We start from the raw sequence: 19,923 nt of genomic DNA on the forward strand, positions 1-19,923 counted from the left end.
GGAGCGTGCTCGTCCCCCATCCGTGTCCCGTAGTCTGCGATCAGCTTCTTGGTCTCACTGACATTGAGGGAGAAGTTGCTCCGGCCCCTCACTGCCAGGTTTCTGAACTTCTCCTTGTAGGCCGCCTCATTGTCACCAGTGATCAGGCTTACCCCCTTCATGTCTCAAACTTGGTGTTAGTTGTGGGTGAACAGGGAGTACAGGAAGGGACTAAGCACACACCCCTGTGGGGCCCCCCGTATTGAGGGACAGCAAGGCAGAGGTGACCACCTGGGGTCAGCCCATCAGCCCTCAGGGTCCTAAGCTTGGTGACGAGCTTAAAGGGACAATGGTGCTGAATGCTGAGCTGTAGTCAATGAACATAGGTATTTGTCTTATCTAGGTGGCTCAGGGCAGTGTTGGTGTGAGACTCAGACCTGTCACTAATTGTGTTTCACAAACTCGGTCCCACGTTTTGTTTTTTTTCCCTAGCACTACACAGCAGATTCAAATAATTAAATTAAATTAGTTAATTATTTGAATCAGCCTTGTAGTGTTAGGGCAAAAACACAAACGTGCACCACCTGAGGTCCCCAGGAGAGTTTGGAAAACACTGCTAATAGCTCATACACTTCACATGGAGCCAAGAAATCACAAGACAACAATAGTTTGGATAAATTTCAGTGCAAATGATCAAGTTTCACGGTTGTCCATTAGCGTAAAAACTGCTTATACTTGCCTGTCAACAACATGCATGTCCTAAAAGGCTCACATGATGCAATCAGACCTGTAGTAGGCCTGTCACTGCCTTTACAAAATAATATATTGTGCTCATAAATCTCTAAAACAGGTTAAATACATTTTTTTGCTAAAAAATAAAATCTTAGAAAAACAGGTGAAATAAATATATTTTATTATTTTCATTGTCATCATAATTATTAACACATCAAAGTGCCAACAGACTGACAGTCTCTCCCAACCCTTTTCCATCAAGATGTCTCCTCTCTTCAGCATTCATTCAGAGGAGCCAATAGGCCTTAGCCTGGTCCCAGATCTGTTCTTGTTTACTCCATTGCTATCATTTGACAAGCCAAACAATAAGTGACATGGAATTAGTATGATGGCACAGACAGACTGGCACTCAGGCTAAAACCAATGGGCCTCCCGCCACCTTTGTACCTCTCCTCAGGATCCAACCATGCATAAAATCTCCCATTTAAAAATAAAAATATATATTAAAAAAATGATGCATACCACTGATATACAGTTCTGATATAAACAGGCTTATTGGTCACAAACCAAATGGAATTATAAACATGGCTTCTTTTACAATACACAGAAAACAAATGTGTGGGATATAAGTGTAATCTTTCTTTTTAAAAAGGGGCACATTATTTTTCTTCAACTATATATTTTTTTTTACAGTCCGAATGCGCAAGGCATTTTGGGCACCCCCAAGTGTCCTTTGAGCACAAATTGCAGTACAGACACAGTCAAGCACACACACACACACACACACACACACACACACACACACGAGAGAAGTGCTTACAGCACCCTGGAGTGTCAGCAGTTGCTTATAAAAGCACATATTGGACCATATTGGTATAGTTCGTCTGTACCTTGTTGGTTTTCTAGAAGAAGCAGGGGAATACCATGTGGTTCCTTATCATATGCATCTCAGTTCACTGCCTTTTACTTTAAGTCTTTCCCCAATCCCAAACCCACCTGTCCAATCCTCTCAGATCTACACAAGTAAAGAGCAGGGCTTTTGGGATTCAGGCCTCGTCTACCATACACTACTATCACTAACTAACAGTCCCTCTGAGTGGGGGTGTGAAATTAAAAAGCAAATGAAGGACAGCCACCAAGTCTGTGTTCAGATTTAGAATAGACTTCTCATTTCAACAGGGGAGTGTTAATCCACAATGGTGAATGAGGCCACCTGGTGGTGAGAATGAAACATTACATTCCTGACTAAGATCCTTGTGCAACACAACCACAGACATTCACATACAACATTCACACACATCTGCTCACACCCACATACACAGAAGCAAAAGTATTACAATCAGTGTAAAAAATCTGAAGTCTTTAAAAAATGTGCAAAAAAGGTCATCGCTAACAGAAACAACACAAGACAGTCTATGCTCAACAGAGTAGAAGTCCGTCGTCCAATGAGTAACCTTGAAGAAGCGAGCGGTAGAGAACGCATTATGTACCAGTTTTAAATAGTGCATATGGCGTCACTATTTCTGTTGACAGTTGATCTCAGCGAGTCCAGTGCCAATGGAAATGTTCAGTTTCATTTTTACAGGCAATGCAGGAGGGTAAGGAAGGGGTCTAGCTTCTTGGGGACCAGCTTAGCCGATAACACGCACGGTCGCTATTTTGCTTCTCAGACTAAAAGAATCCAGAACAGTGGAGTCAATGACAATTATTTTTCTTAACCAGCTTAACAAGCACTCCTTCAGCGGGCGAGAGAGACCGGATTTAGTACCTATGGTTGAGGGGGAGTTAATGCCTAGGTGATGGGAGAAATGCTCGATCATATTACAGGCTAGTTGATCAGTAGGTTTCCTGAACTCCTCACACAAAAGAGCTTGTGCTTCCATACCGTGAGTACCTATGGGTTAGCTTACAGGCAATGACAACCACACCCCCTGGAGTCAAATAGACAGCCACTTCCATCACTAATTTAAAAAAGGACAAGATCGTCATCCAATACCTATCCTACTGCATCTAGAAAATAAGGGTAAAATATATCTGACATTCACTGCGCAAAGCAGCACAAAACAGTTAGCACTGCTGTGATTTTAGATAAGTCTACTTGTTAGTAATGTTGAGGTATGGCTGAGTACAGCACTGAAACCAGGGATTGACATCTGGAAAAAAATGTCTGAGTATTCTCATGCAAACCATTTCAGGTACTCGAGTATTCACATGCAAGTACAAAACAGGGCTGCTGGCAAAACCATCTTGCAGTATGCTATCGATTGCTTCAATTCATGTTTTTTTTAAATGAGATATTTTCAGTGCACTTGATACACTCCAAACAATAAAACACATATTAGAGTTTGAAATGTTGTCATTTGAACCTGCTAAATAGTTGCATTTGCAAATTTCCAATACAAATCGAGAATCGAGTAGTCGAGACCATCCCCAACTGAAACATACTGAAAACTACTCTGGTGTGTGTGCGCATGCTAAAGGAGTGTTTGAGAGGAGCAGCATGTGAGACATGACACAGCACATACTACTGCAACATACCAGTACTTTATTTCGCAAGGCATTGTAGGGCAAGAGGGCACAATAGTCCCAGATGGTGTCCAACACTGTGGAGTATAACTGAGTATTCACCAGTACTGTTGAGTATTGATATTGGCATAATTGCAGAGCTTTTTGCTGAGTACTGTTCAGTGCAGTAGTATCTTAGTCAAGATGTAAACTGGCTAACATAGTGCTTCAGCACAAAGTAGTACCTGATATTAACATACAGTATGCCTACAACTGAGTAACAAGCATCCTAATTGGCTAGCGGTTCTCCACTCTTCCGGTTTTAAAATGCCATAATGTACCTTTGACCAATCAACTAAGGCCTGCCTAAACTTTAGGCAATCAACTGGCCTCATAGTACCACACGGCCAATCACAGAGTTCAGATGCATTTCTGTTAAGAACTGAAGCACCAAACCCATTATGATGAGCACTCTAGGTTTCTGCTTTGGTGTGTCTCGATTGTATCTGATCTGGGGTCAGTAAGAGACCTATGACCCCTGGTGAGGAGAAGGCAGAGAACAGTGCCACAACACTTGGATATGATCCGCACCGTAAATAGGCTGGTACTCGTCTGATGCATACCGAAAACGTTTCAACTAGACATGTTCCTACACTGCTAAAAAAGGCACAAGGCAAAGAACAAAAGGCTGGGAGGGGATTTGACAACAGACCCTGACAGACAGGCGACCTGACTGACACAGCAGAGGAACAGACGGACACTCACAACTGTCGCGGGACAGACAGTAAAGCGAGGGATCCTAGCAACAAAAGCATTTTTTCAGCATCGAGAGAATGAAGAATCGTTGAGTTCTGGGTGCTCTACATGGACTGTGAATGTGCAAGTGAGGGGGGAGCAACGTAGGCAGCAGTGTGACAGGAAGAGCTGGTGGGGGGGGGGGGGGGGGGGGGGTGTTCTCCTCACCCGGTGTTCTGGTTGTGGATTCGATAGCAGCGTGCTATGGGTTTTCAGCTGTACATTCTGGGTCGAGTCAGGACCACACTAGGGGTGCGTTCAGCAGGACACAACGTTATGCAACGCTCAAATCGATATAGCATGTAGAACAAACCTTCCTCTAAGATATGTAGAATAAGGAATCGTTTCGGCTCTAGTCATGCCACCTCTATCTGCAATGTGTTCCACAACGTTTGCCTACTAAACGTGGCCCAGATTATCATGATCATCACCTCAAATCTCCACTAAGGTCCAGATCAGAAACACAGACGTTGACTCAGTGAGCTAAGTGCAGAGTGACTGAGTCCTACTCCACAATCAAAAGCAGGAGATATTAATCATAAAAACATTTTCAAAAAAGGTTATTTTGTCATCTTGGTTGAGCAACTTACCATATTTCTGAAATTAAGGTGCAACTTTTTCTCTAAATTAGTTATTTCATTAATTCCTCCTTGCCAGTCTCCTAAAAACAGAGACGCAGGAGTTGTAGTCCCCACCGCTACCCACCTCATCCAATCACCAGATGGATACCTCCCACCAAGTCCTCTCTGGTCCAATGGGGGCTTTCTGTCTGGAGCTGGGAGGGTGGAGTCAGGGGGAGTCAGAGGCAGCGAATCATCTAAGGACATCTCTGGCAGTTCAGGGGTCAGGGGGAAAGGGGCTAGTGAACAAAGATGTGCCTCAGAAGGTCGTCGGCCGAGGGCCTCAGCTTGGTCTCCACGAAGATGCGCTTGAGGAAGTCACGGCCATGGTCGGAGACGTGGGCGGGCAGCGAGGGGTTGGTGGGCTGGGTGGCGATCTTAAAGATGGCCGCCATGGCCTCGAACTCAGCCCAGGGGGGCCGCTGGGTAAGCATCTCCACCACCGTGCAACCCACACTCCTGGAGAGGACACCACTGACATTAGCCAACATCATCATCATTCTCCTCATCAACAGTTGACATGACATCCCACCAGAGGCAGCTGGTGGGAGGAGCTATAGGAGGACAGGCTCATTTTAATGGCTGGAATGGAATCAATGGAATGGTACCAAACATATTGATACTCTGCTCCATTAATTCCATTCCAGACATTAAAATGAGCTCGTCCTCCTATAGCTCCTCCCACCAGCCTCCCACTCAACACATCAAGATCGTTATTGGTTCTCATCTCACCAAGATTTACATGACAGTGGCTGTTACACTCGTCTACCATAGCCTCCTTTCCAGATCCCCTCTCCTTTCTGACCACTAATTTAAAGAGACTTAATTGAAAATCATATGAAACCTCTTAAAGGTGCAGTGCAATTAAACTAGATTTTCATGTTCTGTTATGATATTTCCACACTATGAGTTCAAAATAACAGTCTGAAATTGTACAAATTATAATGAGCTTTTGGTGTAAGAGCGGTTTGAAAAAAATGCCTGGAATTTCAGCCTGTTCAGGTGGGATGGAACTTTAGGCCCACATGACAATGGGATCTGATTATAATAGACCAATGACTGGTCATTTGGGTAAGGGGGTGGGCTCTAGACCATCCTATTAGCTAATCACGGGTGTGTATCCAAATATCTTCAAAATGTGTGTTCCCTAACGCCCACACGATCAGACAGCGCAAGGGAAATACATGATAAAATAAAATGTATGAGTTATTTTCATTACATTTTAGCCATATAGTGATTTTTTTTTTAAATACAAAGACTGCATGTGGGCTTTAAGTCTCAGCCAGTGGTTTGAAAGAGGAGACAAGGAGGTGGAAACTATTTTTCTGGTAAGTCTGCCTCAGTAATAATCAGTCTTACCAGATATCAGCCTTCCTGCCATAGCCCTCTCCACTGATCACCTCTGGGCTCATCCAGTAGGGAGTACCAGTCACTGACTTGATCCCTGTTCCTGACAGACAGATGGTCTGTAGCCGCCTGCTCGCCCCAAAGTCCCCCAGCTTCACATTTCCCACAGAGTCCCGCAGAATGTTGGCCCCTGGAAAAAGAGGGAGGGACAGGAAGAGGTAAGGAGGTGGTGTAGGTCCATTCTCTCATAAGAAACATTACCCAGAAGGCACTGCTTGAGTTACAGCAATGTACCCATCAACATTCTGTCATAAGCACTACATGAACCAGAACATGGGCCCAGCACTCTCATTCATGATAATGGTCCTTCCTATGGGAATCAGCAACATTTTACTCCAATATTCCATCCATTTATCCCCCTCTCCTTCTGTACCTTTGATGTCTCTGTGGACGATCATGTTGCTGTGCAGGTAGGACACTCCCTCCAGGATCTGATGGGTGTACCTACGCGTCACGTTTTCCGTCAAGGCCCCGTACGACTTCAGCTGGTCTTTGATGGAGCCCTGGGGACAGAGGGTGACCATATGGGAGTTAAAGCAACCGGCGGGTCCGTTCCAGGTCATCGTTACTGCAGCAGCGCCGTGCCGGTCATCTGTGAAACTTCACTGAAACAAATACAATCTGGAACGCAGCCGACATCGCCACACTGGTGGACGGAGACAGGATTGAGTTGGTCTAAGTTCAGTTATTCAACCGTATACACACACACACACACACTTACCCCGGGCATGTACTCCATAAAGATGGACAGAGTTCTCTCGTTGGAGTCTCGTAGACAGCCATAGTACTGGACGATCCGTTCATGGCACAGGTTCTTCAGTAACTGGATCTCACACTCCAGGGCACTTACCTCCTGCAGATAGACAAGATATGTTGAGTGCACAGTGTACACAACTCTCAACAAACACAACCTCGGTTCCACTCACCTTGCTGGTCTCGGGACTCTCTGGGTCAAACTGGACCTGTTTAACGGCCAGCTCTCTGCCCGTGTCTGCATCGTAGCACAGGAAGACACGGCCAAACGCACCCTGACCCAGCAGTTTACCTAGCCGCCAGTTCGTAGGGGCACGTGGAGCTGGGCAGACATGGGGGAAATCAATTAGGTCATTTGTGTGCGCTTCCAAGAAATACGTTTGTTGCAAAGTGCTTAGCAGCTACCTGGCCAGACCAGCTATCCTTCCACCTGAACTTTCTTCCATTCTTCCACCCCCACATAAGCATTCTTCTCTCCATTCTCAATCTGTACATTTTCTCCCACCCCTCCCTATTCTCTCCCTCAGCCAGCTCTACTCACAGCGGCTGGGTGGGCTGATGTCCATAACGGAGAGGGTGGGGTTGGGTTCGATGTCGCTGCCCCTGCGTCTGCGACCCCCGGGCTCCTCCAGGTCTGGGGTGAATATGCTGCTGCCACTGCTGGTGCTGGGAGACTGCTCTGTGGGGCTGAAACTGACCGGGGAATGGAAACCGTGGACCTGGGTCCGCCGCGCTCGAGGGAACGTCTTACGCCCTGCAGGGGAGGATGGGAGAGGGAGAATGAAGGTAAACAACAATAGTTTTCTGTGATACTCTAAAATAAAGAATCGGACTCCCGGATTTAAGGTTGAATTGAATAGGACTTTTAGAGAGGGTCTGTTTTTTTTTTGGTCCCTCACCATCACTGTAGTCCTGAAGGCCAAAGGAAATGTGGTATCGCCTTGGGTAAGTGCCCCCTTTCCCCGACTTCTCAAACACTGGAATATCATACTCTGGGTAAACTTGGTGGTTGTCTGGGTAGCTCTGTGCCCGGGGCATACGGGACTTAGGATAGTTATCACTGCAAGGAAATACAGGAGGAATACATGCTTTAAAAACAGTTTGATTCAGAAGATGAAGTGTTGAAGGTTACCACAATGCATGCTGGCTATGTGGTTCTCAGTTGGATGTTCACGACTCACCTGTCCAGTGGGCTGTCCAGTGAGGGACAACTCCCTGATGCAGAGTTCTCTGGACTGCTCATTGACAGAGGGTCCAGCATCTAGAAAGGAGAGATTGAGTTTGTGACTGCTGTCATTTGTCATACTCTGAACATGTTCATAAAAATGTTCATAACGGTGGTAATGAAGGCCAGTTACGAGTAGGCGAGAGTGTTGGGACTAGGCCTTAGTATGACTGTTCCTAATCTGGGCCCCTGTCTCCATCTTTCCCCAGTCTCAGAGGTGAGGTCATAGAGATAGATGACTCATCTTTGTATCTGTGCCATTATGGCGTCTGTGAGAGCATTGGCATCGTCATTGAGGCCATCTCCATTTTGAAGTAGTCCATTTTCTTATTTTGTGTATAAAAAAGAAGAGTGAAGCTAATATGTGATTTACCACCACCTGCAGTGCTGGAGTCCTGGGCAAAATCGTGTGTCACTCATTTATTACAGCCCCTAGATGGAGGTTATGTAGCTTAAAAGCCATTTACAAGCCATAGGCAACCCAATTTGAAGAAGACAACGCTCTGATTGGCTGATCGCCCAACCCATAGGAATACCCCAAACAGTTGACTACTTTAAAAAATGGTGGAAGTCCTAAAAGGCAATGTCAATGCTAAAACAGGTTAGATGGATAAAGAGTCCTCTATCCATCTCTACAGGTGAGGTTACCTGGTCCATGCTTTCTGGAATGAACTCTCCCTCGCTGTTAATGCTGGTGAAGGAGCCGTTTCTGGCCACCTGTTGGAGGGCATCGGGAATGTAGCCTGGAGGGGGAGAGCTGCGGTCCCCGGAGTGGGACCCTGGATGAAAGACAATTACATACATTTCTAGCTGAAGACTTACTAGACTGGTGGTGAAAGATGATGTGTTTTGGATGCGTCTAATGTCATGAAGCAAATGGATTTGGAGAAAGAAATGGAAAGTATTTACTAGAAGGACAATTTCGCAGATTAATTAATGAATTACACACACACACACGCGCGCGCACACACACACAGTTGTCATTGAAAACACCACAGAGTTGATGACCCACCTATCAAAGCCAGCATGCTTTTATTGTCTGTGGCCCTGAAGCGGGTGTTGTCCAGGTCTTCGTGTGGGGGCAGCAGGTCCATGCTGGACGTGGAGGTCTGAGAGGAGAAATTAAACACCATCCAGCCATATCAAAACAGCTTTAATATACAACCGTTTCTTTTACAGAATAAAACAATGCTTAAACAAAGGTCTTAAGATGATTCATTAAAGTAAATACTCAAGAAAGTGTGCTGAACATAGTGAGCTGTTGATGGGTCAATCAGCCAGTACAGTAGTATGCTATGGATTGTGTGCGATTCCCTACAGTCACTGTGCTGTGATCTGGTCTGGGCCCATATCCGCCAAGCCTCTCAGAGTAGAAGTAACGATCTAGGATCTGTCCGCGTAATCCTATTCATTATAATCCAAAAGGCTCAACTGATAATAGATCAGCACTCCCAACTCTGTGGTCCTAACCTGAGAGGAGGCCTGGAGCACCAGGAGGATCTTCAGGCTCTTCATGTGGACGCTGCGATCCAGCAGCTCCACGGCCTTGTCCAGGTCATCCTGAGTGGTCAGAGGAATCACCAGCTGGGAGGGAGGAGGGGAGAGAACCACAGAGAGGGAAACAGACAGGTCGGATTAGAAGAAGAGGAAGAAACGAGAGCAAAACGGCAGGAAGAGAAGGAAGTGAAAGAGAAAAGGAAGGTATATTGGTAGTTTCTCTCAGAACAATAAATGATCTCGCTCAGACATGTTGAGGATTTTGGCTTTTGGTGCTTATTTGACTGCCAGAAACCAACACTGTGACTTGGGGCTGGGCTATATGGCCCAAATATCATATCACGGAATTTACAAAATATTGGACGGCATGACAGTATTCTATGTTATGAATAATAAGTTCTACATTTGCTTTATGACCCTATAGTGGCAACACATACATCCTAAGTGACTTCAATGTGTCTTTCTCCAATCGGATGGTTTTATAGTGTTCAATTCAACCAAATATAATTTCCTGCATTTTAATCCATTTCTGCATTTCTTGCACTCATTTTAGATCTCCACACTGTCACGTAAGGGCTGCACAATATGGGCAAACAATCTAGGCTTTATTTTAAACCAAATGTTGCAAAACAAAAAACATTTCTCATAAGAAACTAGTTCCCTGGTATACAAAAAATACCTGAGCTCTGAAGCACCTTCCAGAAAATTGGAATGGAAATGGCACTACACCAAACTGGAAGTCTTCCGACTAACTTGGAAAGACAATACCGTGCAGTATCGAAAAGCCCTCACTGCTGCTCCACCAAACTGGAAGTCTTCCGACTAGCTTGGAAAGACAGTACCGTGCAGTATCGAAGAGCCCTCACTGCTGCTCCACCAAACTGGAAGTCTTCCGACTAGCTTGGAAAGACAGTACCGTGCAGTATCGAAGAGCCCTCACTGCTGCTCGATCATCCTATTTTGCCAACTTAATTGAGGAAAATCCGAAATGTATTTTTGATACTGTCGCAAAGCTAACTAAAAAGCAGCATTCCCCAAGAGAGGATGGCTTTCACTTCAGCAGTGATAAATTCATGAACTTCTTAGAGGAAAAGTTCATGATCATGAGAAAGCAAATTACGGACTCCTCTTTAAATCTGCGTATTCCTCCAAAGCTCAGTTGTCCTGAGTCTGCACAACTCTGCCAGGACCTAGTATCAAGGGAGACACCCAGGTTTTTTAATACTCTATCCCCTGACACATTGATGAAAATATTAATGGCCTCTAAACCTTCAAGCTGCATACTGGAACCTATTCCAACTAAACTACTGAAAGAGCTGCTTCCTGTGCTTGGCCCTCCTATGTTGAACATAATAAACGGCTCTCTATCCACCGGATGTGTACCAAACTCACTAAAAGTGGCAGTAATAAAGCCTCCCTTGAAAAAGCCAAACCTTGACCCAGAAAATATAAAAAACCAATCAGCCTATATAGAATCTCCCATTCCTCTCAACATTTTTTGAAAAAGCTGTTGCGCAGCAACTCACTGCCTTCTTGAAGACAAACAATGTATACAAAACGCTTCAGTCAGGTTTTAGACCCCATCATAGCACTGAGACTGCACTTGTGAAGGTAGTAAATTACCTTTTAATGGCGTCAGACCGAGGCTCTGCATCTGTCCTCGTGCTCCTAGACCTTAGTGCTGCTTTTGATACCATCAATCACCACATTCTTTTGGAGAGATTAGAAACCCAAATTGGTCTACACGGACAAGTTCTGGCCCGGTCTCTGTGGATGGTTTGTCCTCTATTGTTTTCACTATATATTTTACCTCTTGGTGATGTCATTCAGAAACATAATGTTAACTTTCACTGCAATGTGGACAACACACAGCCGTACATTTCAATGAAACATGGTGAAGCCCCAAAATCGCCCTCCCTGGAAGCCTGTGTTTCAGACATAGGGAAGTGGATGGCGGCAAATGTTCTACTTTTAAACCCGGACAAAACAGAGATGCTAGTTCTAGGTCCCAACTGTGAAGGACCTCGGCGTTACTCTGGACCCTGATCTCTCTTTTGACGAACATATCAAGACTGTTTCAAGGACAGCTTTTTTCCCTCTATGTAACATTGTAAAAATTTGAAACTTTCTGTCCAAAAATGATGCAGAAAAATGTATCAATGCTTTTGTCACTTCTAGATTAGACTACTGTAATGCTCTACTTTCCGGCTACCCGGATAAAGCACTAAATAAACTTCAGTTAGTGCTAAACACGGCTGCTAGAATCTTGACTAGAACCAAAAATTGTTAGCATATTACTCCAGTGATAGCCTCTCTACACTTGCTTCCTGTTAAAGCAAGGCCTGATTTCAAGGTTTTACTGCTAACCTACAAAGCATTACATGGGCTTGCGCCTACCTATCTCTCTGATTTGGTCCTGCCGTACATACCTACACGTACGCTACGGTCACAAGACGCAGGCCTCCTTACTGTCCCTAGAATTTCTAAGCAAACAGCTGGAGGCAGCGCTTTCTCCTATAGAGCTCCATTTTTATGGAATGGTCTGCCTACCCATGTGAGAGTCTTTATTGAAACCTCATCTCTTCAGTAGGTCATATGATTGAGTGTAGTCTGGCCCAGGAGTGTGAAGGTGAACGGAAAGGCACTGGAGCAACGAACCGCCCTTGATGTCTCTGCCTGGCCGGTTCCCCTCTTTCCACTGGGATTCTCTGCCTCTAACCCTATTACAGGGGTTGAGTCACTGGCTTACTGGTGCTCTTCCATGCCGTCCCTAGGAGGGGAGCGTCATTGATGTGATCTTCCTGTTCGAGTTGCCCCCCCCCCCCCCTAGGACCATGCTTCAGGACTACCTGGCCTGATGACTCCTTGCTGTACCCAGTCCACCTGGTCGTGCTGCTGCTCCAGTTCTGCCTGTGGCTATGGAACCCTGACCTGTTCACCGGACGTGTTACCTGTCCCAGACCTTCTGTTTTCAACTCTCTGGAGACAGCAGAAGCGGTAGAGATACTCTGAATGATCGGCTATGAAAAGCCAACTGACATTTACTCCTGAGGCGCTGACCTGGTGCACCCTCTACAACCACTGTGATTATTATTATTTGACCCTGCTGGTCATCTATGAACATTTGAACATCTTGGCCATGTTCAGTTATAATCTCCACCCGGCACAAACAGAAGGGGACTGGCCACCCCCCATAGCCTGGTTCCTCCCTAGGTTTCTTCCTAGGTTCTGGTCTTTCTAGGGAGTTTTTCCTAGCCACCGTGCTTCTACACCTGCATTGCTTGGTGTTTGGGGTTTTAGGCTGGGTGTCTGTACAGAACTTTGTGACAGCAGCTGATGTAATTAGGGCTTTATAAATACATTTGATTGAATTGTGATCCGATTTGCAATTTAAAGCCAGACACTTGTGTGAACTGTTGATATCATGGACATATAATGATCATTCAAATGTTATAGTTAGAATATAATAGTGGGCACTTTGAATATAGTGTTGTTTGACATGACAAAATTCCAAGGAGAAGTTATTGTGACAGGGTAGGAACCTAAGCGTTTTCTAGGGGACCCTATAATCTTTGGCTACATTGAATGTTCTCTCTTAGCTACTTCACATAGCTAACATTCATGCTTTGGGTATTCCTCTTTATTTAGAAGATACTATTGCACAAACATGCTGATTTAGGTCTACACCATCACTGGTATTATCAGGCTGTTCAGCTAGTTACGTTTGCTCTTACTCAGTACATTTATTAGCTACCTAGCCAGCTAACTAGCCATTAGCGGCAAACAAGATTTAGGCCCAACTTGCTAAGGAAAGACAAACTAGCTGTTTGCAGATGTGGGAAACACAAACTAATAGTGTCATTATAGAACACTAGAGGATTTATATTAAGAAGCAAAGTGAAAACATCATAGCTGTCATCAACATCATTGTAGCATCTGCTGCACTGACATGCAGACAGAACGCAAGTGTCTCAAGGTTTACTGTTTTATTGTATTTTATTATTCCTATGAAACAAACAAATACAAGTACACATGCTTGTGGTTGAGGAACAACAAAAGCGCTCATTCAGGCGTATCACAAACCAAATACCGTTATAGAAGGTCAAGTTGAAACCCAAACTAGTCTGTACATCAATACCGATCTATTGTAAAATACGGTATACAGCCCAGCCCCACTGTGACTTGGTGATGATGTTATCGTGATGTGTACCTCATTGTTGGTGTAATGCAGGTCCATGGCCTGACCGAAGGCCACTTTGGCTTTGTTCCCCAGGTCATCAAGCCTGACTGGGCGAAAGAACTGCAGGATCCTCTTCTCCCCTTTGTACTCAAACTTCACTCGCACATCGTTCTGTATAAACACACACACACAAACACACACACACACACACACACACACACACACACACTGAGATATCAGCATTCATGAGAGGAAAGGGGATGAGGAAGAGAAATGCCATTTATTGTATTGAGAGTATTCTCTGATCAGTGACAAGTTGAGAAGTGGACAGACCTGATTTTTGGGTGAAGAGGCCTTGGGTTTGCCCAGGTCAGATAGGGTCATGGCAGGGCGGCTAGAGCGGTGCAGTTCGGCCAGGTCCTGCATTATAGAGTTCAGCGCCTCCTGTTCGTCTGTTTGGGGCAGATCGAAAGCTCAGAACAGAAAACACAGAATAGAAGCCATAGAACAGAGAGTATTGCAAAGCATTCCCAGGGCACCTTAGATGATCAGATATGGCCTAATGTCATGACAGTTCAGATGTATTACAACTGCGTCTATGTGTTGGGAGGAAGTGTACATACTCATCTTGACACGTTGATTCACCCAGGAGTCCAGGATAGAGGATTCTCCCATCAAAGGGGTTCCTTTCTCCTGTAAAATCTGAGTATTGCACACCAACAGAATTAGTCACTCACTAGCAAGCCGATTCAACCAAGAATCAGACTGCATTGCTAGCTAAATATAGTTTACATTGGGTCGTGCCATTTGATTTCATTCACTTTTTGACCGCGTCACCTTTTTCATTTGAATTAAATATATGTACACTGCTCAAAAAAATAAAGGGAACACTAAAATAACACATCCTAGATCTGAATGAATGAAATATTCTTATTAAATACTTTTTTCTTTACATAGTTGAATGTGCTGACAACAAAAGCACACAAAAATGATCAATGGAAATCAAATTTATCAACCCATGGAGGTCTGGATTTGGAGTCGCACTCAAAATTAAAGTGGAAAACCACACTACAGGCTGATCCAACTTTGATGTAATGTCCTTAAAACAAGTCAAAATGAGGCTCAGTAGTGTGTGTGGCCTCCACGTGCCTGTATGACCTCCCTACAACGCCTGGGCATGCTCCTGATGAGGTGGCGGATGGTCTCCTGAGGGATCTCCTCCCAAACCTGGACTAAAGCATCCGCCAACTCCTGAACAGTCTGTAGTGCAACGTGGCGTTGGTGGATGGAGCGAGACATGATGTCCCAGATGTGCTCAATTGGATTCAGGTCTGGGGAACGGGCAGGCCAGTCCATAGCATCAATGCCTTCCTCTTGCAGGAACTGCTGACACACTCTAGCCACATGAGGTCTAGCATTGTCTTGCATTAGGAGGAACCCAGGGCCAACCGCACCAGCATATGGTCTCACAAGGGGTCTGAGGATCTCATCTCGGTACCTAATGGCAGTCAGGCTACCTCTGGCGAGCACATGGAGGGCTGTGCGGCCCCCCAAAGAAATGCCACCCCACACCATGACTGACCCACCGCCAAACCGGTCATGCTGGAGGATGTTACAGGCAGCAGAACGTTCTCCACGGCGTCTCCAGACTGTCACATGTACTCAGTGTGAACCTGCTTTCATCTGTGAAGAGCACAGGGCGCCAGTGGCGAATTTGCCAATCTTGGTGTTCTCTGGCAAATGCCAAACGTCCTGCACGGTGTTGGGCTGTAAGCACAACCCCCACCTGTGGACTTCGGGCACTCATACCACCCTCATGGAGTCTGTTTCTGACCGTTTGAGCAGACACATGCACATTTGTGGCCTGCTGGAGGTCATTTTGCAGGGCTCTGGCAGTGCTCCTCCTGCTCCTCCTTGCACAAAGGCGGAGGTAGCGGTACTGCTACTTGGTTTTTTGCCTCCTACAGCCTCCTCCACGTCTCCTGATGTACTGGCCTGTCTCCTAGTAGCACCTCCGTGCTCTGGTCACTACGCTGGCAGACACAGCAAACCTTCTTGCCACAGCTCGCATTGATGTGCCATCCTGGATGAGCTGCACTACCTGAGCCACTTGTGTGGGTTGTAGACTCCGTCTCATGCTACCACTAGAGTGAAAGCACCACCAGCATTCAAAAGTGACCAAAACATCAGCCAGGAAGCATAGGAACTGGCTCATCCAGGAGCCAGTTATTTTAGTGTTCCCTTTATTTTTTTGAGCAGTGTATATTTGCCCATGGTAGAAGTGGTCAGAAAGTAACTTTTTGGACCCGAATGCTGAAACATTTAGGAGATCGAGGTGCTTAAAGATAACCCATTTTGCACACCCCCACCCTGCCATGAGACATCCATGTCTTCATCACCAGAAAAGATAAACAGCTCAGTTTGATATACATTTTAAAGCTTACAAACAGGGTTGTCAAACTACTTTAATAATATTTTAACATCAATTATCTAAAAACTCATATTTTACACCCTATTTTACATCTTCTGTGATGTTTGTGTTGTGCCCGCCATCGGTTGAGACACAGACATTGAGGCTCTTGAATACAGGGTGAGTATGATAAATGTACTAAAATGGGAATAACATTTCAATGTTCAAAACTGGTAGCACAAAGATGATTGGATTGTCCACACATCAAAAAATGTTTACTTTAATGGAAATATAATTTGTTTTAAATTATACTGTCAGTCCTCCATAGGAAACCTATTGAAATCACAGAAATATAGATAATAGAACCAACATTCCCATTTAAGTTGACATTCGACAGTGGGTGGACCAGCTGCCATCGTTGTGGTAGTAAATGGAAGTAAAAATGTTATTTCAATTTAAAATGCTAATGAGGCACCAGTTAAATTGCAGTGGTCTGAAGGGGTCTGAAATATATATCTATGATTGACATGACACCAACCCTGTATTCAAGAGTATGCTGTGTAACATGCAACAATTTAACATACTGAAAAAATATATAAACACAACATGTAAAGAGTTGGTTACATGTTTCATGAACTGAAATAAAATATCCCAGAACTGCTCCATATGCACAAAAAAACATTTCTCTCAAATGCACAAATTTGTTTACATTCTTGTTAGTGAGCATTTCTCCTTTGCCAAGATAATCCATCCACCTGACAAGTGTGGCATATCATGCAGTTATGCCACAACACAATGCCACAGATTTCTCAAGTTTTGAAGGAGCGTGCAATTGGCATGCTGACTGCAGGAATGTCAACCAGAGCTGGTACCAGAGAATTGAATGTTCATTTCTCTACCATAAGCCCCCTCCAATGTCGTTTTAGAGAATTTGGCAGTACGTCCAACCAGCCTCACAACTGCACACCACGTGTAATCACGCCAGCCCAGGACCTCCACATCCAGCTTCTTCAACTGCGGGATCGTCTGAGACCGGCCATCAGGACTTGCTGATGAAACTGGGGAGTATCTGTCTAATTCTGATTGGCTGGGCCTGTCTCCACAGTGGGTGGCCCTGGCTAACAAGTGGGTGGACCCATCTTAAAAAAAAGAAGTGGGCCTCAGGATCTCGTAGAGGTATTTTTGTGCATTCAAATTGCCAATCGATCAAATGCAATTGTGTTTGTTGTCCATAGCTTATACCTGCCCCATACCATAACCCCACCATATTGACATCAGCAAATCACTCACCCACACGACACCATACACATGGTCTGAGGTTGTGAGGCCGGTTGGACATACTGCCAAATTCTCTAAATCAATGTTGGAGGCGGCTTATGGTAGAGAAATTAACATTACATTCTCTGCCAACAAATGTTGAATAAAATTATATTTGATCCTTCAGCTGGTCAAAATATCCACACGAAAGTATTATTAAACAGACATCAAAACGTGGGTCTGTGTGTATGGCAATCGAAATGTTTTTGCTTATGACCGAAGGCATGTGCACAAGACAGAAGTACATGCACGCATTCATACCAACAGGTCTTTACATGGTTTTGCATGTGGCAGGTTATAGAAATGTTTACTTCAGTAAGTTAGGTAAACAATACTTTCCTGTTGATATTTTAACAAACATGTTAAGCAGCTGAAGGACCAACCGCACAGACAACCGGTAGAGTAAGTTCAAATATAATTTTATTCAACATTCTGGCTTGTAAGGAAAATGTCCACAATTTTGCTGTACTTTGTTTCAGACTGTATAGCAATCATTTGTATCAAAGTCTGATTTATTAGGCAATGTAGGGTGGGGTGTGCAATTTCACGATAACAGTGTGACAGACTTTTTCACATTCAAATGTCAAACAAAAAGCAATAATTGCAAAGCTAAACTAACCATAGAACTTAATGCACAATGACTACTTTCAATTTCCACTTCACCTTTTACAAAAAACACATTTACTTGAAGAACAGTGCAGGTGTAAACTTTGGTAACAGAGAAAAGGTTTGTGCCATCATTCTGTTACTAAACTTTGCATCTGCACTGTTCTTTAAGTGAATATGTTTTTATAAAATGTTAAGTGGAAATTGAGTCTGACAAATCTGAGTCTCAGCGTCACTGTTACCGTGTAGTTGCCCGTGTGCAAAATTGGTGGAATTTGAACACCCCTCTACCTACTAAAATGTTTTAGCTTTCTGACCACCTCTGCCATTGGCAAATATTTAAAGTGTCATTCAAACCAAATGGGGTGCGGTCAAAAAGTGATTGAAATCTAATGGGACGAACCCATATGAGGCTGTCGTTCAAGCTAGTTAGCAATGCACGCTTATCTAGCTAATTGAGCTATACCATTCGGATCTATGACTATGGTCATTATCTCTCTAAAGACTTCGATCCAAATCAACATGAGACACCCTCATTTGCTAGCTGCACAGCTAACCAGTTGGTTCATGACAGAAGTTGACAGCTAGCTAACGTGTTAGTTGGTTATTGACGGTGACATGCATCTGTGCTAGCAAACTGATATTATCTGATTACAATCAACAATTTGCAAAAGACAGCTAACGTTAGATTACATCGCCTGACAGGGAAGTTGTCGAGTTAGCTGGTTAACGTTAGCTAGCTAAATGTTTTCCACGATTAACTTGCTTGCTACCGGTACGTAGCTAGTTAGCTACGTGACGTGGGCCACACACATCGTGCAAATCAATTCGTCAAGTACTTTCCTTCTGTAAATTGTAACGGTTAACTAAAATGTTTCTAATTCACCTGGGTGGATTCTGTAGCTTCACTTCCTCATCCACAGGGCCAGCGACAAGAGCCCCGGCCCCGCGGATAGCGGTCTTTGAGAAAGCAGAAGTTTAGAGTCCGCTTCGAACTTTACTTGAGTCCAAGGCCCCGAGTTTCAGGCCAAGATATCACTAACGCTTGTGTTGTGCAAGACGTTCTTCGATGTGAAAACTGACAATGGCGACGTGCACAAATTAAAACAACCATTTGATTATCTATCCGTTGACGATAACTTAATCCACACTTCTGTTTGATTTGTAAACCTAGCTACATGAAAACGGTTCTACCAACACAGCTCAGCTGCAATCTTCCCCCAATAATAACAGCAAGCCTAGTTGGAAGAGTCCAACCACAACACAAGTTTGTTGATGTCAGAGAAATGTGTGTGCGCTTCTGGTTTCGTCATCAGAATATGTGGTCGTTCGATTTGGCTGTCAGATTACTAACACATACAGAAGAGGTAACCTAGAAAAAGAAAAATAGTTATAAATATATTTGTTAATAACTTGCACTCATAGTCCTGCACTTTATAGTTAAAATATTCATTCAATAATTGTAGAAATCTCACATTATTCCGTTTTGATTCATAATAGGTCAGAATGCATTGCTATGCACCTCCAATCTCACTATGTGCATTGCTATGCACCTCAAATCTCACTATGTGCATTGCCATGCACTTCCAATCTCAATCTTCCAACGTTTTTGCAATTTAACCCTGGCATTCACACTTGGGCAATACAATTTAGCTACAGTACTTAAATCATGTGAAATGTATGTAATTGTTTTTACTCCAACATTTCAAATTCCAGGTTGCTTCTTCAGTGCCACTAAGTCTCCTGCTGGCAAATAGTTAGTGATGCAATGGCCAAAGCACAAAATTAAAAGGACTCTTATTTAGAAAAACAAACTATTCCCTTTCTGTGGAAACATAGGCAGGACTACTTCTGTGGGAGAGGTATGATTACGAGGATGAGTGGGGTCATACGAGAT

At 44.2% G+C, this 19,923-nt stretch overlaps 1 protein-coding gene across 1 annotated transcript; it reads right to left on the reverse strand.

The window, feature by feature from the left end:
* Positions 1–875: 875 nt before the first annotated feature.
* On the reverse strand, positions 876–19,322 carry LOC110527482 (mitogen-activated protein kinase kinase kinase 2). Its single transcript, XM_021608777.3, has 15 exons — positions 18,913–19,322; positions 14,317–14,395; positions 14,027–14,145; positions 13,724–13,864; positions 9,487–9,600; positions 9,029–9,125; positions 8,665–8,795; positions 7,973–8,052; positions 7,691–7,851; positions 7,333–7,545; positions 6,965–7,113; positions 6,760–6,891; positions 6,412–6,541; positions 5,991–6,168; positions 876–5,090 (listed from the first exon to the last, which is right to left on the reverse strand). Exons 2-15 carry the CDS (start codon positions 14,366–14,368, stop codon positions 4,871–4,873), a joined length of 1,917 nt encoding a protein of 638 aa, XP_021464452.1. The 5' UTR covers positions 14,369–14,395; positions 18,913–19,322; the 3' UTR covers positions 876–4,870.
* Positions 19,323–19,923: the final 601 nt, after the last annotated feature.

The sequence above is a fragment of the Oncorhynchus mykiss genome, chromosome 7 (genome assembly GCF_057628025.1).
Source record: "Oncorhynchus mykiss isolate SJ-2025 chromosome 7, ASM5762802v1, whole genome shotgun sequence".
In the NCBI taxonomy this organism is placed as follows: Eukaryota; Metazoa; Chordata; class Actinopteri; order Salmoniformes; family Salmonidae; genus Oncorhynchus; species Oncorhynchus mykiss.

What these genes read in the sequence shown, in the direction of transcription:
- LOC110527482 (XM_021608777.3), bottom strand. Translation starts at nt 14,368, where the DNA reads ATGGGAGAATCCTCTATCCTGGACTCCTGGGTGAATCAACGTGTCAAG. An exon ending in AAGCATGCTGGCTTTGATAG is followed by an intron (nt 8,796 to 9,028) that starts GTGGGTCATCAA and finishes TCTTTCATCCAG; the next exon opens with GGTCCCACTCCGGGGACCGC. An exon ending in AGAGTCCCGAGACCAGCAAG is followed by an intron (nt 6,892 to 6,964) that starts GTGAGTGGAACC and finishes GTCTATCTGCAG; the next exon opens with GAGGTAAGTGCCCTGGAGTG.